The sequence below is a fragment of the Atractosteus spatula genome, chromosome 16 (genome assembly GCF_055471065.1).
Source record: "Atractosteus spatula isolate fAtrSpa1 chromosome 16, fAtrSpa1.hap1, whole genome shotgun sequence".
NCBI classification, from domain to species: domain Eukaryota; kingdom Metazoa; phylum Chordata; class Actinopteri; order Semionotiformes; family Lepisosteidae; genus Atractosteus; species Atractosteus spatula.
This window is the reverse complement of record NC_142721.1, coordinates 50,985-78,631: the sequence shown is the minus strand read 5'-3', so window position 1 is coordinate 78,631 and position 27,647 is coordinate 50,985. Positions and strand designations below refer to the sequence as shown.

The following is a 27,647-nucleotide window of genomic DNA, read 5'->3' as shown; positions in this document are numbered from 1 at the left end:
TACAGGTAGACTTGAATTATTTTACAAATTGTTTGTGAGTGGCATTTTGAAACACCTCAGTGCCATGTTGTTGCACAGTCTGTAGTTGTGAAATTAAAAGATCAGTCTTTAAAGAGTGCCTCAGCCACCAAGGGTGCTTGTTCAAAGTGCGGAGGAGAATAGAAGATCAAAAACGGAAAAATTAAAATCACATACAGTTGCTTTTAGCAGCATGTCAATATTATTGTATGTGTGCACCAGGGTTATTCACATGTTTCATATACATAAATTAAGCTTTCTCAACTTGAACAAATAGCATGCAAGCAAAAACATTTTTTCACAGTAAAAATAATACTTGCTTTATTTCATTAAAAATATTTCTACAATAATGGTAAATATGGGATTAAACTTGCAGTTTTTCCAATGGATTTAATTTTGCTTTATTCCAGTTATCTCAACACAGATGAGAAGCGTTTCCAGTGTTTGTAGAGTCAGGGAATTGGCAACAGAAGTGAGCGCCACGTGGTCGACGTGCTCCAAGACAAGTGCCTTTAGTTCTAGTGGAGATAACGAATCGCCTTCATCTTCATCCCCTTGTAACATCCCTGAAGGATCCGCTTCGTTTTGCTCATTTGCATCGAACGGTTCTTTATCGCCCCCAGTGTCACCAAAGCCGCTGGTGCAGTTGGGGTCGCAGTCTCATAATGTGCTATCAGCTACTTCGGGAAGCAGCTCGATCGGGTTGCTGACCTCGGCCGTACCACGGCCCAGTCCCCTGGCTAGCCTCACGGCACCAGGAGGAAGCCTAAGAAATGGCAGCAGCAGTCCATGTTCTCTGAACTACAGGGGTAGTAACTCTGATCCATGCTCAAGAAGCACTATCACGCCTGCCAGAAAGGTCCCTCTGAGACCCGTTAGGGTAGATGTGTCTGAACTCCCTAGGATACCAAAAATTAAAAGGGAAGACACGGGCATCACTCAACCCAGAGATGGTAACAGCAGTGGAATACCAGATTCATGCATGAATAACCTCACGGGTAATGGTGGCAGACAGCAGACAGCAGACCAGAGGGACGTGAGGAGCAATCAAAATAGGACTGACAGGAGTGAGGTGCAGAGGCAAAGCCAGGGAGGCTCATCTTCGTCCTCTTCTTACTCTTGCTCTTCTGGCAGCTCAGAGACCCGTCCTAGTTCTACTGTAAGCTTCCGAATAAGTGCCAGTGGAAACTCCTGGCATGCCAGGAGGCTTGCTCATGGAGGGGTTTTCGGTACATCTTTGAAACCCACAGGTGATGAACCATGGCAGGCACACAGCAAAGGCAAACAGTCTTTGCCAGCTGTACAACCTGAAAAGAGAGAGAAGGCTGTAAAAAGTGAAATATACGACCCCTTTGATCCCACTGGCTCTGATTCAAGCTCTTCTGAAAGCGCCTCTGATATATTTCTGGCTCTGAACACAAGCTCAGAGAGTGAAAAAATGAGACACAGCATCCAGGATTCCACATCAAGGGAGCAAGAACTGCCATCCTCCAGCTGGAATTGCCTTGAAGAAAGGAAAACAGGTGCTGGACACCAGGTTAAAACTGAAAGAGTGCAGAGTGACACTGATGAAAAAGAGGATGTGAGACCCAATTTTGAGCAAAGGAAAGAATCCTTGTGTAACAAACATTCCAGGCTTTCAGGGAATGGCTTAAAAATTGCTTGTAAATCTAAGATCTTAATCACTGAGCCTTTGTCTGATGGAGAACATGGTGCTTCTGCTGGTGGTGGAATTGATACAACACATAAAACACTTGAACTTAAAAAAAGACTACCTCAGAAGGATGCTCATTCAAGATCTAGCTCTCCAGCCAGTACTCTCTCCAAAAAGAAAATTAAGTTGGAAACAACGTCTGGAGCCAAAGATCATAAATCAAGGTCAAACTCAAGATCTGAGTTGTACCCCCATTCTTCATCTGATGGGAAACAAAGTTCAAAACCAGAGGCAAGGTTGGCCTCTGATGAATGCTGCAGGTCTAGTAGTTCAGAGACCACAAAGGAGAAGTCTGCCATAGTGAAATATAGGGAAAAGAATCGTTCGAGGTCAAGAGAGAGGAGGTGGTCCCACTCCCGTTCAGAAAGCTCTTCGCCTGAGGTCTCGGAGAGATGGGCAGGAAAGAAAAAGCAGTCCAGGTCTAGATCGAAAGATAGGAGGCAATCTTGCTCCAGCAGCTCTGAAAGAGCTAAAAAGAAAAAACATAAGAAAGAAAGAAGCTGTGAGAGGTATGAAAGCAAAGGCAGTGGTTCAAGGCAGAAGGACAAGAAGTACAGACGCTCTCGATCCAGATCTAAGGAGAGGAGGAAAGACGGGTCGAGGTCTCGATCTACTTCAAAGTCAAAAGAGGCTCGCAGGTCAAGATCAAAAGAGAGACAATGGCAGAGATCGAGATCTAGAGAAAAGAAGAGTGAAACATGTGGAAAAACGTCACAGTCCATAGAAAGGAAGGGAGAGAGAGACTCTCAGAAACTAGGAAAGATTTCTGTAGAGGCTTCAAAGGAACCTAAAGACCTGAAAGAAAAGCCTGTTTTCATTGCTCCTGTGAAGGACGAGCCTGGTGTTCCAAAGTTGGTAAATGAATCCATCCCTAAAGGGGAAAGGAAAAAAATAGATGAATGTGATTTGGAAAGCAAGATGGATGTGGTCTTGGAGGCAAAGGTTAAAATGGAGCCAACTTGGCCTCAAGAGTTTGGGTGCTCTTCATGTGAAGATGAGTTCTTGGGCTCAGTTAAAGATGAGATGCTTTCTGCCCAGCCTATCTCTGTAGATGAACGCTACAAGCCTAAATTAGTTGGTACATCTCCTGAAATTCTTCCTGGTGCAGCTTTTTATGAACCTAATAAAAAAGAAAATGAGGAGTACTCTGCAGATAAGGTCAGCATTGACTACATCCTTCATACCACAGACTTAATAAAAAGTGAAGTGGTTGAACCAATTAAGGTCAGTGCAGCTGCAGTTGACACAGTTACAGGAATTAAAAAAGACGATGCCACCATCAAACCTGAGGTAGTGCCATCCCCTGTGACTGCTACCTCCAAATCCAGGGCGCCAGTGAAGAGGGTGACCTGGAATCTCCAGGATTCAGATGGGCCCTCAGCAGAAAAGACAGGCAGTAAGTTGAACTCAAATACATTTGCTTCTTTCATTGCTGTGTCTTACCAAGACTTTGACAACCTGACCATATTTTCTAAGAAGTGCTTTTGCAGAATGAATGTTGGATCAGGTATATTCTCCATGAAGGAAGTTTGTTTTCTATAAATCCCAGTATGGTTTTTGTTCTTCAGTGCTAGGTGTCCACAGTGAACAATATATCCCTTACTGGCCACAATACTAGGAGCCTCCACTGGAAACATGTTGGGCCTCGGTTAAGGTTGTGGTGTAGGCAAAGATGTGTGGGATTGAACAGCACATTCATTGCTCTTTCTCCCGTTTTCAATTGGATTATAATGTGGGAATGTGGGGCATTGTATTGGTCAAGGAAGGTGAGACTTTTGGGGTCCCTTGTATATTGGCAAGTTGAATGTGCAAGAAAGCTTTGCTCAACTACTGCAGCCATTTTCACATTATGTTACTGTTTCTCTCCTTGTGTTTTAGAAGTTTCGCTTTTTAAACAGCAGCAAAGTAGCAAAGATGGACTCTGCAAGGCACCGGAATCCAGGCAGGCCTTGAATCAGGTGCAGTTAATTGAACCTCCTCCAACAAATTACATGATCCCTCAGCCTATGTTTCCTGATATAGATCCCTCACAGGTTGGTGCCCATATAGCCAAGCTTGTCTTAAATTCTCATGGATGACGTCCCTTCATCTCATTTGTGGCCGAGAACATCTTTGGTTTGCTTTTTGTCCACTTTCATTCCAATCCAAGTTTAAGAGAAAATACTTTTCTTCTTTTTCAGTTGCAGAAAGAGAGTGCTGGCATCCTTAACTTTTAAACTATTGAATAATTTGTTAGTAACGGGGGAATTTTCTTTTTTTTTTTTACTATGGAAGAATGTTTTGACCATTTGCATAAAAGACGAGATGCCAATCAACCTAGAGGCAGAATGTGGGGAAAACAATTACGTGTCATTTTAACATTTTTGTGATTTACAATGAGAGAAAAAGTATGCATAACTTTCTCTGGAGCAAAATGCTTTGCAAGTGGCTTGACTGTTTAAATCATGCTTATCATTTTTTTGTCATATATTTTATGGCATAGTGATTTATTCCATTTCTGTGTAATATCGTAGATCTAGAGCTGCAGCACATACTAATTATTTATTCTGCAAAATAATGGTTTTGGAAATCATTCATTGCTAATTTTGAAGTGTTTCTATGAAATAATTTGACCAAATCTGACGCATTATGAAATTTTCATTTTGTGCATGCCATGGACAATTGTTTTAGCTGAATCTAAATTTTACATTTCTGTAGGGCAGTGTGAATTAACTACAATTACTTTTTGTATTTTGTTTTCCTTTTTTGGAACAACTTAAATACTTTTGTCTGTAGCTATAACTGTTGCCCTCTAAAATCATTACTATTCCTTGTTCACACAACTTAGTGTTCAGTGAACCTTTATCCCTCATCTTCATAATGATCAACACAACAATATTTTAGCACGGGAAATGTCTTTCCACTACCAACTGTAAAAATAATACTTCACTGCTCATTAACAGTTGTAGTATCAATTAAGATGAGTCTAATAAACATTTTTGGTGCTTAGCTTGTGCCGTTTTATTTTATTTTTACCAGAAGACAGTAAAAAAAGTAAAACCCTTCTGAATATTTCCAGAGAAGCTCAGCATCTCTGTGTAAAGGTACAGGGTTTTAACCTTGATGGAAAGGCTGCTTGTACTGTAACTGTAAAGTAAAAAGATCCCTGTAATTCCAGTATTCTGATTTCTATGTAAACCAGCACCAAGTATCAAATGGTTTGTTCAGTATTTGCTTTTCAAAGACAGCACCCCAGGAGGGTGATGGTAGAATAGTTTATTAAATGATATTAAACTCTACGAGTGAGTGAAGAACATTGTTTTAAGTGAAGGGCTCCAGCACTTTCATCTGTTGCTGTAAGCATTAGATTTCCATTAAACCATCTTTGAACATATGTGATCAGCTTGCCAAAAGCCATGCTCTTCAGAGGTATTTTTTTTAGATGGAGAGTTTTTAAATGTGGCTATTTTGTTCTTGCAATAACATGATTCCATATTTTGTAAAGGGTTAAAGAGAGATTTAGGGTCTCTTAGAATTTAATTGTAAAATACATTTTACTCATGAAACCACAAGAGCTTGGTTTGGTTACATGTACATCGGTACTGGGGCTTGATATATTGAAAGATAGTGGTGGAGAGCACTAGGTGGCAGCAGGGTTTTGCCAAGTTCAGTATTTTTTCCTCTGATGCAAAAGGAAGTAGAAGAGAGTTACTCGAGGACAATGTGAGAGAACATGATGCCGAAACCCGAAACCTGAAAGCCAGGCTGTGCAGATTCATGAGAAATGAAAGTAAAACCCTCAGTGAAGTCTGAAGAAATTGAAACTGAAACTGTAAAATTGTAGCGTTTCAGGAAAGTTGCTTATATGCTTTGGTTGCACTGTTTATATTCTAGAAATGTAGTGTACATATGAAGTAGATATGTAAACATAACTATTTTCACTTTATTTGATAGATTAAAGTATCACAATAATTGTCATAATTTCGAAGGAGTCTATGAAAGATAGTCTAATCTTAATTACTTAATCTTAAGTACCTGAGTCTAATCTTAAGTACTTTCACATTAATATTTCTAATATCTATAAAACATTTTAAAAGCAGCAAATACTTCTGTGAATATTTCTTGAAATTGTTTAGCCGAGTCATGATTGGTTAGTTTTTTTGCTAGAGATATATTATCTGAATATTATGATACTATGATATAATTAACATGTTTTTACAGTTTGTTTCTCTACATTGTGAATGCGAATCAGTTGAAACTGAACACAAACATTGGTGCTAATGATGATAATAATAGTCTTTATTTCAGCTCCCTTAAGAGATCCAGGGGTTTGGATTGTAGATGAGTTCCTCAGTTCTGAATTTAACAGTACAGCAAAACAGGCTTTTTTAAATTTAATTTCCCATGCTTGCTTTTCTTTAGGGGATTTAATTGGAATTGCATGCACATTCCCTTTAAGTAAGCAGGTGTAGCTATGCTCCTTCAACTCTGATCAGACAAGTCAGTGGTGCTCTTCCTCACCAGGAAGAAGCATGACTTTAGGGTCAATCTGGACAAAGAAATGGCGTTTCCAATCGACATGAAGATGCAGGGGCACCAAGGCAGTATGGAGGTGTATCAAATACAGGAACAATTGGAAATGCTTGACTTATGTTTTGTGTAGCCTGCATAATTGTGTCCTATTATGTCCTTCTTTATGACCATCCATCCAAAAGACTCAACTGGTGCAGAGGTTTAGTAACCCAAAACCCACCTCCATCTCTAACCCAAATCCTAACCTTAAGCATAGCTCTAAGCCTAACACACCCTATAACGGTAACATGCACTTTGACAAATGTTATGAACACTTAAACATCAGTTTTACCTAAACGCACTCATAAGACTATAGCCTAAAAAAAGGCATTATGCAGGCTACATAAAGCCAAATTTAAACAATACCTTACTGGACAATCATATGTGATCAAAATCACAACTTCCAAGAGTCTAACACTTCTGAGCTGTTTATTAAAATACTGTGTCAAAAATACTATTTTGTTTCATTGTAAATAATACAATACAGAAATATTCTCAAACTAATAGTTTGAGAAGTGTTACATGAAGTGTTCCCCTGCATCACGTCCCCTTTGTATTCTAAGCATTTGCATGGCTGCCTCACAGCGCTGGGGCTCTGGGTTCAACTCCGGACCTGCAGCGGGATCTGTGTAGTGTTTATATGTTCTCCCTGTGTTTGAGTGAGTTTCCTTTAGGTGCTAAAGTTTCCTCCCACAGTCCAAAGACATGCTCAAAGTTGAACTAGCTTCTGGTAATACTGGCCCTGGTGTGAGCATATGTGTGTGCTCTGTGGTGGACTGGTGTCCCATCCAGGGTGTAACAACCTGGCACCCATTGCTTGCTGGGATAGGCTCCGGATCCCCCGCTACCCTAAATTGGACAAACAGTTTACAGATGTTTCACCTTGAGGGGCTTAGGGTCCTGAGGCAGCTGTTTGCTGTTTCAAACCCTGCTTTTAGTCTCTCCAGTTCGCCAGCTCAGATGCTTGTAACTGGTGTCTGGTAACTGCTTGTTTTGTGCTATTGACCTTCAGATCAATTTTTACTTTCTCATTCACGCTTTAGAATTCTCCTTTTTGGAAGTTTTTGTCTAAATGTTGCCAAGAGGTTTGAGGGAGTATCGGTTCCTTGTTCATGTGCTTAGTGGATGTCCTTATCCTGGGCAATTTACTGTTTCATCCAATCTGTCATAATAAAGCAAAATAAAATCACACACTTGCAGTATAGCAACCTAACAATAAATTCATGAAGGAACAGAGAACTAAAGATGCTTTGTAAACATTGCAGATTAGTTTTGGGAATGGTGTATCCTAAGATTACTATCTAGCCATTGAAATTGCATGTAATCTGTGTAGCGAAGGTAAAACAATCCTTTTTTTTAATGCTATGGGAAAAGACCAGCTCTCGTAGGTTGACCATTTTAAAAATTGCAGATAGTTAGAAAAACATGTCACAGCTAATATTTGTATATCTTAAATAATTTCTGTCCATTAACAAATTTGTTTTTCAAATTGTGTCCTTAATCTAGAAACTATGCATACCCATTGGGTATAAAGGGTTCTTCATCTTCCCTGTATAAAACTCTCGCTCTTTCCCTCCATCTTGTACACCTACCAGCATACATGATGATTTGAAATGCTTTTTGATAAAGGAACAAGCATGCATTTGCACAGTATAAAAGACTTAAGCATGTATTTTTAAAACACTGGTAAATGTGTACCTGCTTATCAATTATGCATGTCCCTGATATAAGTAAACATTTGTGTTCTAATTTAACTTTTTGTGTGTTCATATGTTTTAGAAGGAACACTTTAATTATTCTTGCCAGTGGCCTGGTGTATTTTCCTTAAAGATATTTATACCTCGTGGTTCACAGATGAAATAATTCTTTGTGTGCAACTTTGATTAGACAGATATACGTAACTTAACACAAACAGCAAACTGTTTCCTGACTGCACTGAGCACACCTATAATATTTGCACTGGAAGCAAATATGTCCATTACCTCAGATCCTCATAAATGGCAGGAAATTACAATAGAATGTGGAGAAACAAACTGGTTTCACACAATACATTTAATCTTAAACTGAAATATTTTGTTAAACTCCTGCTGTGGTTTTAATTTGTTGAAACGTTTTAAATAAAAGCATAGGAAAGATAAATACACAATGAAGTTATATCTCAAGAACACAAGTCTTGCCGTCTTTCAGGAGTTTGTGAAGCTTCATTCTTCATCTCCTTTCACGCAGAGCACACTGCTATTTGTTTCATGTCTTATCTGTGTGTGCAATCAAACTGTATCTGATTTTTTTTTTAATTTCTCCACCTCCAGGACTTTGCCAAATCTGCTCCCTTGGACACGTCCGTTCACGTGGGGTCTCTGCCTTATGCCCCTGTGGTCAGCGAGTCCACAGCCCAGTACATAATGCAGGGCAACCTGGCCACCGCAGGCTCTTCAACCAGCCTGACCTGTCCCTCTAGCTCTGACCTCAAGGCAGGTGTGTCGGACCCGGGAGCACCAGTCCCATCTGTGCAGAAGGATGAGCCAAGAGCACCAGAAAGCGTTAGCGATGTGGACAAATCCAAGAATGAGAAAGTAAGAACAGATAAGCGTTAATTGTACGTGAGTGCTTTTAACTCTTAGCTTACGTTTTATCCTGCACATGTAAAAACAATTGATAAACTTGGATACTTTTACACATTTCTTAAATACAGACATAACCTGGGTTCTTTTAAGGTCCAAGAATCAACTTGCTCTTTTCTAGCTCCATGCTGTCAGTTACAATAGATTTACCATTAAGATGCTCAAGAAGACCTAACTGGTGCCACAAAGTGAGCTTTAATTCAGATGAACGACTAATAGGTTTATTCCATGCTGAAAAAAAGAAGAGGAAAGCTACCAGTCCACTCTAATTTACCCTTTGATAGGCTCTGACCTGTCCTCTTTAGCTTGGAGAGATGGAGAAATGTGCCTCCAGTACATGTCAGTTTGTATGTCCAAATGCAGAACCAGAAATATGACTTCCAGTAAATCTACAGTGTGACAATAGTAGCCTCTGTGCCAGTCTGATGGCTGGATCTTCTACAAATCTTTCATTGCCTAGTCTGAAGTGGTGATTAAAATCAGTACTGTAAGTATCAGTATGTAGTAACAGAATTTCTTTCTCTGCAGTACATAAAGAAGCTTCATATGCAAGAAAGGGCAGTTGAAGAAGTAAAACTGGCAATTAAGCCTTTTTATCAGAAAAGAGATATCACTAAGGAGGAATACAAAGACATTCTACGGAAAGCTGTTCAGAAGGTAGGTGTTTTCTGCTACTCCTGTGTAGTTAATAAAAAAGAAATAAATACATTACACTATACCCTTTATAATGTAGCATTCTACACCTTTTAATAACAAAATAGCTCATTTAAATTCACCTGGTCTTTATCGTGTATGTCTTCTATTGAAACAGCTGTGCATGGAAGTATCCCCTTATATTCTTGTTTGCAAAAAAATAAACTTTCTTTCATCTGGCTTAGGTGTGCCACAGCAAGAGTGGAGAAATCAACCCAGTCAAGGTTGCAAACCTGGTCAGAGCTTATGTTGACAAGTACAAGCACGCCAGGAAGCACAAGAAGGAGGCTGAGGGCTCAAGGAAAGACACAGCGATGACCAAGGACCCACAATCTTGAAGGAGAGCTGTTTCCAGCCCACAGAGACAGCAGGCACAACACACTTTTTAGAGTTGCAAACGTTTAGGGCAATTTATGTTGCAATGCGTTATTTTTTATTTCTCAGAACATTTGAGAGTGACATTTTCTTACTAGGTGCTTACACAGCGTTTTTCCATCAACGAACATCAGGAAGATTAATGTTGAGGCTGTCCGAATCAGCATATGAATCCCCTTACTGGCCTCCTCATGTGTTCCTGTTTGAAAAGCAGCTTCCTGCCACCTGATTATACTACAAGCCCAGTTCCTATTTCTGATCCCAGTTCTTTTTGCATGAAGCTATCTTTTGAGTTTGTTTTAAATTCTAAAAGTTTACACACAGGTTTAATGAGGAAGTGACATCCTGACTGTCCTAATATATTTCTCTTACTTTTCTTTTAGTCTGCAACATGTTGCTTGTCAAATTCTTGTCACGTACAGACCAGTGTATTTCTGTTTCCCTCACTACTTCAACTGTAGATTTTTTTTTTCCATTAAGACTAATGTTGATTTTAGATTTGAGATCAGGTCATTGTGTCTCATCGACCTCCTTCCTCCTTTTCACAGTGGAACAAGTTTGATCCATGTCAGCCAGTTTGGGTTGGTGTGAGTTTCAGGCCTCTGCAACTCTGTGCTGGTTTACAAGCTCCATGATTTATATGGAAAAGGAACCTGTATCATTAGGGAGTTAGAGCAGATACTGCTTTACTCTGATCAGTACAGCTCTGAAAAACTGTTATGAATCAGACCAGCATTGGTTGGACTGTTTGGGTTCTGCAGTAGGTTTGTTCTTGGTAGTGAAATTTAATATAAGAGACAGAGTTCTGCAAGAATATGACCCCTCTAAGTGTGGCCCGACTAATATGGGAAAAGGTTCCAAATGGTGTACAGTACCCCAAGGTGGTTCACAATGTTTTACATTATCATCCTGTTTTCAGTTTCCTCTATGTGTTTGTTCTAAGGAAAGTGCTGCCGCGCGGGAAAATAGTGAAACAGCATAAAATTAAGAAGTTTGTTTTGACACATTCAAAAGTATAAATGTATAGAAGGACATTTCGATGTTGGGTTGATTCAGAGACACTAAGATTAAAACAATGACTTGGCTATAATGAATGACTTTGTTAAGGAGTTATTAGTGTAAGGGAAGGGACAATGGTAAAGATTCTACTACTGTGTACTTTGTACAAAGGGAAGATTTAAAGGCAATACTTTCACAGTATGTGTCCAATATGTACAATTATTTTATCACCACAAGACCCATTTTGTGATCATTTCTGGTAATAGTTTACATTATAGCTATAATCTGACAGTATAAAAAACTATTGAAACCATTTGTTTAATGCCTGAACTCTCACATCACAAATCTTGTTTTTATGCTGGACCATTACCTTGGTAGTATGCTCTCACTGTAGTATTTTCAAATGTGTGGTTTTAATTCACATTCTGATGCAAGTTTTATTTGGCAAATACTGAAATTTAACAAATTGTCATTGTCATTGTCAGAAATACATGTATTGTAAAGACCCTGAAAGTGTTTGAATTTCTAGAAGTACCTTAAAGTGTAATTGGTTGGCCTAGAACACTTGCTTTGTCCCCCATTCTGTGAACTGCTGAAACTGTTTAGAGGAACTGATCAGAGAAGAGTTGGTGTTAAATTGTTTGATTGATTGCTTTTTTTTCTACTCAATTTCAAGTCAACTGAAACATGCTTGATTCATAGCACAGTGCCAACATTGAAGCCTGAGGTTACGTAGTTATGTACAAAAACTGGTTTGTTCAGATCGTTTTGTTCTCCACTTTGGTTTGCTTTCAGTTTCTATTACTTTTGTAAAAGAGGGAGAATCTTTGGCACTGGATGTAAGCATTAACATTGAAACATAAGAAAAATAATTTTGATACAAGTTTCTTAGTGTATTAATTCTGAGCTGTTCTTCCAAAATTTCTGATTTACAAGGTAAAAAATGGTGAAACTAGTTTTAATGATTATGAAGTAAACATTGTGTTCTGTATAGACTAAAGTAAGCTCAAAAACATGTTTCTAATCTAGGATGGTCCAGGAACACATTGTTCCTTAAACCTCCATACAGCTCAGAAAGTAACGTTTAGGTTAACTGTCACTATTTAACTGTTGAAAACATGAGATTTGTAAATACATTTCTTAGAAAGCGTCTTTAATAAAAAAAAAACAAAACTAAATGTTCTGTTTTGCATACATGCCTTATTTCCAAATGTGTTATTCTGTATTAGTGACAATGTATGCTGTGTTGTAAACCAAAAGGATCTTAATAGCGTCTGATACAGAGCATGTAATCAGTTTTGTAACCAGCTTTTGACTGCAGTATCATGTCTTCAAAAGAACTGGAATAAATTAACTGGGGGAAAAAGCTCACTGCACCAACACTTAAATGCAGTTTCTGAAAAATCCTCTATTTTTATCTTTCCTCTCCTTTGCATACAAGTCTTTATTTTTGCTTTTATGCCACTAGTGCCAGTTATATACCTTCACAATACAGAATAGCTGGTTTCTTAAACTGCATAGTTCAGTCCCAATATTCGTGATGGTTAGTAATGGGAAACACACACATGCTCCAGAAGACCATTCAGCTTGTCATCCTGCAATCAAAGTTTATTTATCAAATGCATAACAATATAGCGTGCAACAGTAATTGCTGGCAATGAAATGTATTTTCTACGAGCTCAGGGGGGAAATCACAAAATTAAAGTTACTATATAAGGTTACATAATAGTGCAAAATAGAGCTGCTATGTGTCCAGGGTGTATGTAATACATTATGTACAAGTAGTGCAGTAGGCCGAATACAGTGAAAACTATATGTCTATGAGTGGTGATTTGCTGAAGGAACTGCAGCTTGGCTATTTAGTTGTCTTATTGCCTGGAGACAGAAGCTGTTCTGTAATCTTTTGGACATTGACTGAATGCTTCGGTACTGTTTACTGGACGGTAGGAGGGAAAAACAGTTTATGACTGGGGTCCCTGACAGAGTTGGGGTATTGGATAGTGGACCTCTCTGGTCAGGCCTCACTGATCAAAGTGAAAACATGGCAAGCTCACAAGAGTCTGGTGGTCATGAGGGCTGCAGCTGATCAGCATATCCCATCCCAGTATGAACGCTTCTGTGTCATGTGATGCTCAGCTTCTTCCAAAAACACATTTGCAGAGCAAATAGTTTTAGGGTTGCATTGACCCCTTTTTATCACATCATCACTACAACCCGTTCCAATTCAAAGAAGCTTCACCTCTTCGTGATTTTCTGTCATCCTTTTGGGGCATCTATTTTGAAGGTAAACATTTGAAGAGGTGAGGTTGAATCAGAAAGTAGTAGTCCTTTTATCGCAGAAAGTGGCGAATGTGTGAAACATGGGGGTCAAGACCTCACTGGTTCGTGTTTGAGTACAGAGCCTCTTGTCTGAATCAATGTCTCAACTCAGGTGGTCATGTCATCCACGATCACCCCAAGGCATGTGGGCTTCTGGACAGCCTCAACGGACTCAACCGGATTTTCAAACAGCTCCACATGTGGAGGTTCTGTGATCACATACACAGTGTTTGTTGATAAATTTAATTAGGTTCTCCATCTTTCTTGACTAGCAGCTTGGTGATAGTCTTATGGCTAATTTGAGTGAAATGTTTTGATTTTGTCTTCATTTGAGGAGTTCCTCTTAGAGAAGAGAAATATGGGGAATGAAGTGTTTTGGTGTTGATGAGTCATCAGCCAGGTGGCCACATGAATGTACTGTCTCTTCTTGTATATAAGAGAGAGGCTCAGTAAATATGTACAATATCTTCATTACTAAATATGAGGAAGCTCACAAACAAAAAAAACTGAGTGACTGCTTTTTGTTTTTTTTGTAATTGCTAATAAAAAAATCTTATAAATATATAATCTATATAATATAATTTTTTTTTTCCTTGTTGAGAAGTTTCAATCTTTTTTTTCTCTCATGTGTAACAAATGTTCCTAGTCCATAATGAACACTATATACTTATATGTCCAGTAGTTAGTGATTATATGTGATTGCAACTTTTTCTGTTGTTCACATCCTGTGAGTTGTCACCATTCGTTAGAAATCCTCAGTTACTGCTGGGTATAATCTTCACTGTAAATAGCATGGCTGCAGTCTGGTTGCACAACCTTCAGAGGCCACATGAGGACTCGAACAGGATTTGGCAAGTGACCCTGCGTGTCTTGGTTTATCTTCTCTGCAGAAAAAATATATTTTCTAAGAGTAAGATTTGGTACTTTTGAATGCTGACAGACAAAGGTAACTTTACAGTTTGAAATGAGTGCTGTAGAACATTTGATATTTCTGCTGTGCTGTGTGAGGCTCAGTACAGACTCTGGACACGCCTTTTAGGGAGTTCCCCAGCATTAGGCCGAGCTTCCAAGCATACTCCGGAAATGATGTAGACAACAGCAGGCAGTTGAACAAGATGGCTCGGCAGAATGGCAAGTATATTGACTCTTTTGTTAACTGGAGCTAGTTAAGCAGCAGCATTAAGTTACTAAAGGTAGTTTATTAGTGCCTTAAATAACTTGCAATCTGTAATGTAAAATTGTTTTAGTTGTAGCAATAAGTGAATGAATGCTGCACTGTATAAAATCTGAATGAATATGAATGAGTTATTCAGCTTCTTACAATATCATCTCCAAAAGCATTTGATAATGAACTGTATTTTTTTGGCAGCTTGAGATTCTGTTGAAGTGCATTTATAGGATGTGCATGTTTTTTGTTCCACATCAAGAATCTGTTAGCAAAGTGCATTCTGTTTATGAGATATATACATTGATCACATCGGTTTATCAGTAGCTAAATTGAGCACCTCCGATATTTTGCCTTCCTAACCCCAGGAATTGTGATATTGTGTAAGTAAATTATAATACCGAAATCTTCTCACGCGTTTTGCAACAGTTTCAATCCAGCTGCCTCCTTTGGGATTCCAAAGAGCTAAATACCGAGGAAGGAATGTGCAACTACAGAGAACATTCTGCCCTGTGCACTTCCGCTTGGTTATCCATCTTCATTTTCCATACAGTGATTATTAAAACTGCAATCAGCTGCTGGTCTGAATTCCCAGGGCATTTTGCCTTTCTACAGTATGTTGAAAAATTTAAAAGGGATTAAAAAATATAAGAAAATGTATTAACGTATCTATAGATTTGCACTGTTTTATTTAGTTAATAAACTGCTCTTCCAGTAGGCTGTACTATTTGCTTAGCTGAACCAAGTAGAATAGGTATTACTGACCTTTTCATTGACCTGAACACTCCACTGAAAGTGCTTTACAGATAATGGGGGCTCCCCTCCACCACCACCAGTTTGCAGCCCCATCTGGATGATGCAACAGCAGCCCAGAGTGCACCTCTACATGCATCACACATCATCTCTCAGACTAGTCAGATTATTTTGAATGATGAAGCTAGTTCATAGATGGAGATTATTAGGAGGCCATGAATCTAAATACTGGGAATCTAAACATTGTCTTGTTTATTCCATTTTAGGTTTCCAAAAAAATAAAAAACTTGATTATTCAAAAAAGAAACTGAAAACGATCCCTTCAGAAGTCTTGGAAGATACAGACATTTCCATTCTCGACCTAGACCGGAACAGACTCAAGGATACTCTGGGCATCTTAACATTGACAAACCTCAGGGAGCTCATTCTGTCTCGGAACGAACTTCTTGACTTCCCTCTGGAGATTAAACAGCTTTTCCACTTGGAGAAACTTTACTTGAACCAGAATAAGATCCAAAATATCCCAGAGGGAATCTTCTCCCAGCTTCAGAAGCTGGAGTTGCTGAAGTTGAGCACCAACCGTCTCAGTAAACTCCCATCTGACATCAGCTGCTGCAAGAACCTGCAGCACCTTGGCCTCTCGCACAACTACCTGAAAGAGCTGAATGAGGCTGTGGCCGACCTTCTCAAGCTCAAGGAGCTGTTTGTGGACAATAACAGGCTCTCAGAGCTCCCAGCCAGGCTCTTTGAGAACAAGAACCTCACAACTTTCCGAGCGGCAGCCAACCGCCTCAGGGAGCCGCCTGACGAAGTGTGTGCCGGGGGCCTGAAGCAGATCAGGCGCTACTTCAGCCAGCTGAGCAGCTCGCAAGCTGATTACATCTGCAGAGTGAAGACGATGTTCCTGGGCTCCTCGATGGCAGGCAAGTCTACCCTGTGCCGCAGCCTACAGGAAGGGAAGGTGGTGACAGTGAGTGTGGCGGACAGGACGGTGGGGATTGAAATCAGTGAGGTGCAGAAAGAGGACTTCAGCTTCCTCTTCTGGGACTTTGCAGGCCAGGAAGAGTACTACCTCACTCATCATGTCTTCATCACCCCTCAGGCCCTGGTCATTCTGGTCATCAATCTGAAGAGGTGAGATACAGTAGGAAGTAAATACAACCCATTTATTGTTGTGGCTATGAGTGATTGTCCCATTCCTCAGTCAAGCATTGAATTCTGAGCTGTGCTAGGCAATTTGAATTTTCTAGTATTTGATTTGCAAAGTTTCTGGCCTCCATAAAAAATGGTTCTGGTTATTTTCAACTAAATTTGCAATCCAAAACTGATAATCTCACAACTGAAAACATATGTGTGGAAATTATGGGTTGTTGTGTTTCATTTACATATACATATACTTTTTAATAATAATAATAATTCCACCAATGTGCAGCCCCATCTGGATGATGTAACAGCATCGGCAGTGCGCCAGTTTGCTCACCACACATCAGCTATCAGTGGGGATGAGATCAGAGTGATGAAGCCAATTCTTAGATGGGGATGGCATAATTGGAATAGGGTAACCCTAAAGCTAACCCAGTGGGAAATTTAGCCAGGATGCCAGGGTAACACCCCTACTCTTTTTGAGAAATGCCCTGGGATTTTTAATGACCACAGCAGCAACCTTAGCTTTTCCCATCCAGGTACTGGCCAGGCTCATACCTGCTTAGCTTCAGTGGGTTGCCAGTTGAAAATTGCAGGGTGATATGGCTGCTGTGGCACTATTTTTGGTGTGTCATGTGGAGAGAGAAAATGTGGAACATGTTTTCGCAACAAAATCTTTTGAATGCTGTTTTGTTCATTGAAAAGACCAGTTTACTTTTGTGATAGGATCACAGCTGCCATTTTCTGTGCCTTCCTTTTGATGGTAAATCTTAAGGTCCTTATGCCATCATTCTCTGTTGGATTATTTCAGCTATAGTATTGGTGATCCTCAGTCCTTCAAAAACGAAGTAAGCTTCTGGATTAATAATGTGCTGATGAGAGTTCCTGACTCTGTTGTTCTCCCAGTGGGGACTCACATTGACAAGTGTGAGAACTCAGAAGAGATCAAAGAGAAGAAAGCAGATATAGAGATCAATATAAAAAAAATGCTGGATGAGAGGGAAGCTCGGTTAGAGCAAAGGAGAAAAAACATCAGGGAGAAAACGGAGCCAGCCCTGTTTTCTGATCAGACGTGCAGACTTGATCAAGTGACTGGCTACAACTTAAAGGTATTGTTCTATTTCTTTGTGTTTCCTTCAATCTTTTTTTTGAAGAAAATCAGAATTGTCAATTGGTTTTGAAGGCTGGCAAAGACTCCAGTCCGGTACCAATCAGGAGTGAAGGAGTCCTGTAGACATGCTCCTCCCATGAGCACCCTGGCAGAGGGGTTTGCCCTGTGAGCGACATCAAGGGAGACCAGAGGAGCAGAGTGTCTCTTAATGCAAATGTGCAGAAGGCTGGCAGAAAATCAAGAAAGCCCTTGCCAACTAATCACCAACTACCCCACCAGTGTCCATGCTGCAGTATTTAACCTGCTTAGTAAATATTACCAGCATCACTGTTTGAGAAGTGGCAAGACACTCCTACCTTTTTTCCCTTTTATCAATAGATGCTCAAATTATTATTTTCTCGTTCTCCCCAGTGTAATGTACTGGCCAACACACAACTTCTAGTCAGATTATTTTGATCTCTGGAAAAAAAAAATCAAATGTTATACAGAAAGAGCCTGAAGAGGCAATTAGGAATGATAAGCACAGATAACTTTAGCTAACATCAGTGGAGCACCGTATATTGAATCTTGATTTTTTATTATTGTTGTTACAAATAGTTTGAATATTCTTTCTACTACTGTACCCCTGGCTAAATTACAGTTATTTAAATCTGTACAATCTAAGTCTTTGGATAAAATCCTAATGATGATGATAATAAATGACAAATTTTTTGCAAAGGACTTAAGACGATTTATACGTAAGTGGGTCAGTGGGAAATACTGTGACTTATGTTGTTATTTATTAGGTTCGTGACCTCATAGCAATTGATGGCACAAATCAGGCAGACATTGAATATCTCCAAGCAAAGATTTTGGAATGTGTGCAGAATAAAGACCTTTTTCCGAATATAGAGAAAAAGCTGCCTCATGTCTACCAAACTGTGGAGTCCTCAATCAGGGATCTTCTGAAAGATCACAAAGTTCCTGACCATGGTATGTCTTTATATTAGCAATCATTGTTATACCACTGCTTGCAGAAAAGCAGAACATGTCTAGAAATGCCTTTGTTTAGCAGGTAAAGCCTCTTGTGCCAATTACCTCAACTTAAACATACGCTACAAATTAACACCTTAATTCAAAAGTTAGATGAAAATGAGAAGCGCATACTAAATAATCGCATTATGCCCTAGACAAATCACTGAAAGAGATGACTTTGGTTCAGAGTAGTTAATTACCATGGCAAAATTAAAATTAAAAATTGTGAATTCAAGGTTGTGATAGTTCCAATTTTTATAAACTGTTTGTTTGCTCAGTTTTAAAGCAAATTTTACAGCTTTGGGGCTAATGTCAAGTAGTTTATCATGTCAGTACATGAATTAATAGTGCATCACATTTCATACCTTCTTGTCTGTTTTATGTTTTAGGAATTGTCTCTCTTAATACACTCTTAAGTGACATTAACTGTAAGCTGACGAAGATTGATAAAGACGACCTTAAGGATATATTACGTTACCTTCATCGCATAGGTATCATAATGTGGTATGAAGACATTCCAGCTCTTATAGATACAGTGTTTGTCAAACCGTCATTCCTCATTGCTTTGTTCAAGGTTAGTGCTCGCTTTCAAAAGAGAAATCTGGAAGCTACATATTCAAAAATTTTTATTTTTGTGGATTAGAGTTCACATTTTTTTTCGGGAGAAGTGTAAACAGAAGATTAGAAGTCATGGGTTTTACTTCTTTTTAGACATGTAAAACTTCTCTAACTAAAAAATAGCACAGCTTGTTTACTGATTTACTCTACTTTGTAATATTCACTCCAAAATACAGGGCCTTCTGCACTAGCATCTGTGTTAGGTCCTGCATGGTGCATAGGACTGAATCATTTTGTCCTGCTCCATTCTGTGCTTGGTGTTGTGTGTGGTACACATACAGTACCATATCTATGTTTACTGTAATAATACAGTGCTCTAAACATGGCAAGTGTTTTCAGAACAAAGTGAACCATGGTGATGATCAGACTGAATCGCTGAGTTTTGTCTTCTGCTGCGCTCAGACAATTGTCCGTCATGACCTGGAGGATCAGCTGAAGAAGATACCCAAGGATCTGCTGATGAGTGAGAATGCCCTGGTGAAGCACAGGAGGAAGTGGGTGGAAGATTTCCACAGGAATGCCACCTTGCACAACACTGCCATGAGGCTGCTGGTGAAGATGTCTCTCCCGAAAGAGAACTCTCCTGAGGATGAGGACTTTATGGAAGAGATTGCTGGGACCAAGCAGGAAGGCGGCAAGCTCCTCCGTCTTTTGAAGCACTTTGAAATCTGCCTCGCCACAAAACTCTCTAATCCGCTTAACCCAGATGCCATGGAGTTCAGCCCAGAGAGACTGTGGAAGATGCCTCAGTCCTCCATCCCAAATGATGCCTGTATGTTCCCCAGTTACCTAAAAAATAATGACCTTGTGTCACAGAAATGGGGTGAAGATAAAGTGGATGACATCAACATCCACATCTACCTTCTACCAGAAATCCCCCAGGGTCTCTTCCACAGGTAATCAGTTCATTTTTCTTACAAGTTTGGAATTTCTATTTATTTATATTTTCATACCAACCCAGTTTGGAATCAGCGGTTGCTTATGACTCAGTTGTACAGCTACAGCTCCTGTATCACATGGGGAGAGTGAAGACGTGTGGACTCTGACGCACCTACCTGAGAGTGTCACTTGGTGTTGGACACACTGCAAGATCCACTGTCTCTTATAGAAGCATTAGTGCCAATGGAAGGAGCAGTGTATGTTTCCCACTAATGATTACTAAATTAACCTTGCTTGTACAGTTGTGCACTGCCACATGATAAATCTTTTTCGTAGTCATATCTTTCTGTAGGTATATTAAATATGTGAATTACATTGCATTTTACTTACCTGAATGGGAAAATATGAATGAACATGTGCTTACTAATGTTTAGTTTCAGAGGACTCTAGGCTCATAATGAGGGCTCATTATTGTTTTTATGACAGCTATTGGCATCTGTTAGAAAATGTAGGACAGTTAGGAACAAAACCATCTACAATATTATGACGGGCCTGTATGAGTGTACTTGACATGGACTATGAAAGGAAAAGTTTATGAACACTATAAAAACAAATCTGTAGAGTTATTTCTACTGAATAGCTCTATAGACTGCTTTAAACTCAGTAAAGACCCCACAACTGCACAAAACCATATTTTAAAGGATTCCATACTGGTTTGTGAATTTTACATCTCCAGCTCTCTGTGTAAGGAAATGTCTCCTATTTTCTGGCCAAGAATTATTAGATTCACTAGTTTCCTAGTTTCTAATATCATTAATTCCATGATCTTTCCATGATGATAAGTCTTAGGTCAATACCTTTCAGGATTTTGAAAATGTAAATTATTCCTACTTTCATGCTCTAGGCAAAAGTGATTCAGTTCCCTTAATCCAGTGGTTCTCAAACTTTTTGGACCAAGTACCACCCCTGATCAAACCAAAGCATCCAAGTACCACCTACAAGTCATCTTCTCATAGGAACCCCAGAAAATCTTAATGACCAACATGAGCGCGCGTGTGCACACACACACACTCACATGTGAAATATAAATATATATATAAATATAAAATATAAATATAATAATAAACTTTATTTGATATAGCGCCCTTAAAGGTGGCTTCTCAAAGCGCTTTACAGAAAAAAAACAGGAATGACACCAAATAAAAATAAACAATAAAAAAAAGCACCATTTCAGTGAGAGGGGTGAGCCTGTTTAGTCGAGGAAAGCAGATGTGAATTCGTTTTTTCGAGCCTTGATACAATTCACAACAGAGTCTAACAGATTTTAAATCATCAGGCATTTTCTTGACGGCAAAGGTCTCGCGGTGGATGTTGCAATGCATCCATTCATTTCTGGAGCAAATTGTCTGATTCATGCAACTACACCGCTGTGTCGGCTTGTCATTGCTCTAGCACCATCTGTACAAACTCTGACGCATTTTATCCAGTTGATAAATTCATTCACAAGCTGATATATGTGCTTTCTGTAGCTCCTGTTGGTAGCGGTTTACAGAACAGAAAGTCCTCATGGGATGTACCCTCAAACTCGTATCTAACATAAACTAGTGAATTGGCCAAATCGACTACAGACTCATCCAATTGCAGTGAAAAGCATCTGCTCATCTTAACGCGCTCTATTAGCGTACTTTTGATATCATCTGCCATTTCAATAATTCTATGAGTGACTGCGTCTTTCAGAGGGGGCAGTAGGTCGAGCTGTTTAGCAGCTTTTTCTCCACACATAATAAGTGTCAGCTCTTTTGCCAACGGTAAATAAGGTTCTTCAAAGGTAGTGTGGGGCTCACCTGCTTTAGCAATATGTAAGCTTGCATTTTTCCCCGTTTCTGTTTCAGGAGTCTGTCTCAGAAGTTAAAAGAAGTTTTTATTTCATGTGCATGGGTGCAAAACACAGAGACGCTCGGTGTATTTTTCTCAAATTAACCTAGAACAGTTCTTAAATATTTTTCTGTTATCAATCACACTTTCCTGTGCTCACAAGATTACCGTTCCTAGCACGCATTTCTATGCATTCCTGTGTTTACAACATTGGCATTGTTCCAAAATCACGAACATTCTCCTACCTCCCTATTGGCTAGAGATAAGTTTTTTTTAAATACAATTGTTCACTTTCGTTCATAGCACGCATTCCTATAGAGTGGTATAGAATTACATTGTAGCTCAGTGTCCACTCAAGTATTAGTGCGCGCTGTATCGTAGTACGTAGGCTGCGTATTCGACACGTCTTAAAATAGAAAATATGAAAACCCGCCCCGATTTTTCAGCGCACACAACAAAGTTCCAGGGTCATATGGCGTACCAGCTGGCGGTGCTCCGTGTACCACTCCTGGTACACGTACCACAGTTTGAGAACCACTGCCTTAATCTGTCTAAATATTTCGAGTTGAATATGAGAATGGCTTAAAGCTCACAGGAATTATGCAATACAAAGTTTTTTGGTTAAGTCTCTATTTCTGATTTAATGATGTTTGTCCAGACTAATCCTAAAGATTATATAAAATTTCTTTTGCACATTGTACTGAACAACTTAATAGTCCATACTACTTACATACCGACAATAACATACATTATGTGGGATTAAGCATCAGAAAGGTTACAAACAAGACAATTTTGATCATCAACCTTATGTGGGTTTCTGAAAAATAATTTTAGTAATCCAAGGATCCGTCTGTTTCCTGAAAGAAGCGTTCTCTGCAACAACAAAGCTACTCCCTGTTACTTTTATTCCAGATTCCTACAGCCCTGTATGTGATAAAAGTGTCTCATGTTTTAAATGCACTTCCCTGTATTTCCACTAATATCTTCTATTTCATGTCTAGTGCTGCTTCTGAAGAATGGTATTTCTTGAGTAGGTTAAGAATGCTCTTATACAGACATTTTATTTTCTAGGCTCATTATTAAGGTATGCTCTTTGTATGCACCTCACTGGGTGGGAAGGGAAAAGTGCTTGGTCATCTCCAATGCCAAATGCCTACTTATTAAAGAAAACCATGAAGAAGATGACCAGTTTATTGAAATCCGTTGCAGAAGACCTCAGAAGAGAGGTAAGAACACTTGTTGCCATGGAAGCTGGCCACACCTGCACTCACCTGTCACTGCCCTGGTTGCCGTGGATATCAATCTGAGTGGAATGCTGTACCACCAGGAGACAATTTCCGGCCTTAGGTGGTTCAGGTTATTTAAGCTCTAATGTAGACTTTGCTATAGAGTTTACTTCAATGTTAGCTTCTCTCCTGTTTTCCTGGGTACGAACGTGGACTGTGTTTTTGCCTGCTCCCCCTTCTTGCTGCACTCACTGTGCTCTCTGCTCACACAGTCCTGCTTGTTCTCACCACATAAGCTTAACTCCTACCTGCTCTTGGGTTCGTTTTTCAAACCGTGGTCTGCTGCTTTAGGTCCAGGTTAATATATCATATTTTTTTTTAAAATGTGGATGATCCTGCACTAAATTCTCAGAAATTTCAATTAAATAGATTTGATAGTTTGTCTGGAATTCACAAACCTCATTAAAATAGACATATCTGTTACTTTTTAACTAAATTAGTACACTTAATACTTGGACTTCCAAACCCTAATGACCCCTTGTAGTAAACATACCCTCTCTTATGAATTCTTCTATCTTCTTCATCGCATTTTCCCACTTATGTGGGGTTTGCTTGGTCGTGTGCATTTTGACGCAACAAGGAATTTTTCTTCAGCCAGCTTGTTGCACGGCCTGTCGCTGAAGTCCCTCCTCCGGGCTTGGGACCGTCTATGGCGGAGTTTTATGAATTCTTCTATGAAGTCCTTCATATACTGTATACCAGGGGGCAGCGGCTTTTCAGAACCAGTCTGCCAAAACTTTTATGAATTTACTTTTTTAATGGAAAATAGTCCCACTTATGTTTGGCAGCTTCACAAAAAAATAGTATGCAAGTGTTCGTATGTATGTAGTATGAGGCAAGTGATACTACATACTAAATATGTAGCAGTTTAAATTGATCCCTGTCCTTGCTGAATTTGCAGAGCTCAATACTAGGCTTTTAGTTCAATATTTTAAGCAGCAGACAAGTCACCGAGGTACAGTACGTCCTGTAGATTCAAATTCTAGGAGAAATGAAAATACTGCTTTATTCAAACAGTCAAATGTTCCAGGCAGTGACATTCAGCAGATCACGACAGAGCTCATTCTATAGCTGCAATTGTGTGCCACAGAACCATAAAGCCTTAAAGACCCTAAAGCCTATGAGGCCCATAGGTCCCAGCATTATAATTCAATGAGCTGTTTTTTGAAATCCTCAACCCCCCCCATCCACTGAAACATTGTCAAATCCATGTGGCTAGTATAAAAGTTCTTTAGACTTGACCTTTTTTCTGAACTGAATATTGCTAAAAAAAGGAATGCTTCTTATCCCTCTTATCTACTGCATCCGGTGATTGACATGAGTAACATGAGCAAAATATAGAGAAAAAATAAACATATAAATGATGAACAATGAAACGAGAAAATGATTAAATTCTATTTTATCATCTAAGGCTCTTGTCTTCCATAGAATTCCAGACAACCTGGGACATGATTCTGGCCATCATGTGTAAGATGGCTAAACTGGAGGAGCAGTGGCCTGGCCTGTGTCGGACTGTGTGCAGTCCATGCACAGTCAATGGCTGTTCTGGCGATTTCGACTGGCCCGATAAGAACGAATCAGAAAGCTTTTACGACATGTAAGCATACCTGTTTTCTACTGATTGTTCCATGCAGGGAGAGGACAATCTCTCAGCTTGAGAAAGTGATACATTTCTAGGTTCAATCAGATTGGAATAATAGCACTTGAGCAATGACCAAACTAGAGGGATGAACAAGTAGGGATATTGAATGTGTTCAGGTCTTGGCAAAGTCCTTTTTTGTAGCAGAGGTAAGTTGTTTACAGAGTACAAAGAAGTTAATTAAAGTCAGAGTGTCCCACAATCAATCTTTATGCACTGACAGTGGAAAACGAGAAGCAGACTCATTGTACACAATATACCTAACTTGACAAAACTGTGATGTACCTATATGGTACAGTACTTGATTGTATTCATTTCTCACAGGGTAAAACAGGATATGGTGACTTGTGACAATGGCCACACACAGAGGACTGAATTCCTGTTTCCGAAAGGTAGAAAAGTTTTTGTTTTTCCAAAAATTAGGTTGCTGATTAGTTTTAAATACCCATCCCAACAGTAAACCAGTCACACACACAGCCACATTGAATTAGCAAGTATCAGTTAACCTTAGTCATTGCTACAAGGACACCTCATACTAGCATTGGAGGAATGAGGCCTGTGGATTCTGTCTGTGCACTGCTGAACCAATGTATGGTCCAGGTCCCAAACAAATCCCCAATGCCTACAGCAGTGTAGGCATCTAATTAAATGTGACACAGTTTTCTGCTAATTGTACCATAAACACACAGACAGTTGAAAAGTAACAGAGGTGACTGTTTTCCAGAATGTTGTAAATATATAACCTACTCTGACTCTAGCCAGAAGGCCCCATGGACACTTGAACACTTGTGTGCCACCTATTGGAGAATCCTGGTCAGAGGCACATAGTAACACTATTAGTGACAGATTGCAGTGCTCTAGATAAACACATTTCTCCTTGAGTCACTCATGGTACCCAGTCACATTTTTCTTTATTTGAGCCTCCCCAACAGAAATCTGCTGCCTCAGAAAACTTAAGGAAATCCAGGGAGGCCAATACAAGACTTTAAATATGTCACTGTCTCGCTTCACAGTGCCAGTTGTATCACTGTTGGAAGATGGGAATCCACAAAGTATAATCTACAATATGGCAGGGAATATTGCCATGGGACCAACAAATATGACTGTGGGAAATCAGGTATTTCATCTGGGGTTCCTGGCAGTAAAAAAAAAACTGTGAATGTCTTTTAATAGATAAAGTAATATTCTATTGTTTAAAATTATCTTTAAGATACAATTGGGTCATTTCTTTAAATATTTTTACATTTTTTTAAACAAAAACTAGATAGCTAACATTTGAATTATTCTTCTTACATTTGTAAAATTGTGCTAGTGTATTTCCTCTTAAGCAATTGTATGTGACTCACGTTCACAGGGCTTACTCAATTTAACTGGCAGTTTATTTTCAATAATCCAGATGACCGAGTAGTACAATCTAGATTTTATTTAATGTGCAGAATTGATATGTTCTTGCTTTGTTTTTTTTTGCAGAGATTTGATTCTTCTTGACATCCTTGAAGACATTAAAAAATAAAATGTATTTTTAAATAAAACCTAGAGTTTGCATGTTATTATTTTAACATTGTGACAATGTCCAAATTAAAATGGAAGGAACGGACATTTTAGATGTTTGGGATTTAATTGGCTCCAGTTTCCTCCCGCAATCCAAAACATGCTAGTAAGTTAATTAGCTTCTGGGAAAATTGGCCCTGGTGAGTGTGTGCCTGTATGTGTCTTGTGATGGACTGATTTCCCATCTAAGTTGTACGCTGCCTTGCACTAAGTTCTTCTAGGCTCCAACTTCTCCCCATGACTCTGTATTGGATTAAGAAGTCAGAAAATGGATGGGTGGTATGTAGATTTTTCCATGACAATTCCTAGACATTTCAAGCATGTACTGAAATTTGATGTTGAGCTGTCATGTGCTCTCAGCCCTGCCTTGCACTTTCTGCTTCTAAGACAGGCTTCCTATAACACCCTGCTCTTGACAAATTAAATGGCGTGGCATGGGGTACCACCAGAAGGATATGAACATGACAAAGACAATGAAAGTCAGACTGAAAGTCAGTCTATCCTATTATACAGTCTGTCTCCTATGTTAGAACACTTGCTTTGGTCTGTGCTGCTGTCCTTGATGTACTGAATTTAATCTGCATTTTACTGGTGCTTGTTTTCTGCAAAACTGTAAAGTCAATAAATCATTGTATTTTTTCCTGTTATTTTCTGTATTGATGTTCTTCCTGGCTTTTAGCAATTAAAAATGCAACTTTATACAAACAGAAGGAGAAGTGTGATTAATTTTTATTTAAGACTGTAAAGTAGAAAAAACAACAAACTGACAGCATCTGCATCAGAGGCACAAGTGCTGATTGCATTGGGGATCCCTGGCCAAACAGGATTAGCCAGTATACTTAGTGAAGAGACATTAATTCTGTTTAGTGAAGACTGGTGCTTGGTACAAAGACTTGAACTGAAATGGTGATTATTGAAGATTGCAAACGGGTGACAGAGCGAGTCGAACTGAATACTCCAGTGCGAAATTGTTACATTGATTAGTGATGTGAAGACTAATAACTGGGTGACATGCCAGGTGATTTAATGAATAGCTGGTGAGAAGACCTAGTAAGTGCAATGAGCACATTTAGTGCTCAGTGATGAAGAGTGAAGCGTTAGTGAGCAGATGAAAGCAACTGAGAAGGAAGAGGGCATGCAGTCTTCCCCAAAAAGGGAACATCATGGAAGAACTGAGGTGCCAGAGGATGTCTGAAAAAAGAAAGACCACTGAAAATACAAAGAAACTAAGCTGACACAATGTTGGTAATGGAAATGGTGACATCAGCTGTCGTTGTCACAGACCCTTTGATGATCTCAAGCACCTAGCTAAGGACAAATACA

The 27,647-nt window shown here is 39.3% G+C and overlaps 2 protein-coding genes across 7 annotated transcripts in view; both read left to right on the top strand.

Moving 5' to 3' along the window:
• phrf1 (PHD and ring finger domains 1) overlaps positions 1 to 12,149 on the top strand; it is a 31,115-nt gene extending 18,966 nt beyond the window's left edge. For 5 of the 6 annotated variants that reach the window (XM_088934754.1, XM_088934753.1, XM_088934757.1 and 2 more), the window contains 5 exons: positions 429 to 3,128; positions 3,611 to 3,690; positions 8,593 to 8,856; positions 9,433 to 9,561; positions 9,783 to 12,149. In XM_088934754.1, the coding sequence (XP_088790880.1) occupies positions 429 to 3,128; positions 3,611 to 3,690; positions 8,593 to 8,856; positions 9,433 to 9,561; positions 9,783 to 9,935 (3,326 nt within the window). In that variant the 3' untranslated portion in view covers positions 9,936 to 12,149. Of the gene's footprint in view, positions 1 to 428; positions 3,129 to 3,610; positions 3,691 to 8,592; positions 8,857 to 9,432; positions 9,562 to 9,782 lie in introns of those variants that run through there. The other variant, XR_016094310.1, reaches the window with a different exon arrangement.
• Positions 12,150 to 14,405: 2,256 nt separating this feature from the next.
• Positions 14,406 to 27,029, top strand: LOC148819333 (malignant fibrous histiocytoma-amplified sequence 1 homolog). The gene is made up of 11 exons (XM_088935175.1): positions 14,406 to 14,421; positions 15,475 to 16,342; positions 17,163 to 17,460; positions 18,248 to 18,434; positions 18,866 to 19,050; positions 19,497 to 19,990; positions 22,920 to 23,074; positions 24,563 to 24,731; positions 25,098 to 25,165; positions 25,787 to 25,890; positions 26,244 to 27,029. Exons 1-11 carry the CDS (start codon positions 14,406 to 14,408, stop codon positions 26,259 to 26,261), a joined length of 2,562 nt encoding a protein of 853 aa, XP_088791301.1. The 3' UTR covers positions 26,262 to 27,029.
• Positions 27,030 to 27,647: the final 618 nt, after the last annotated feature.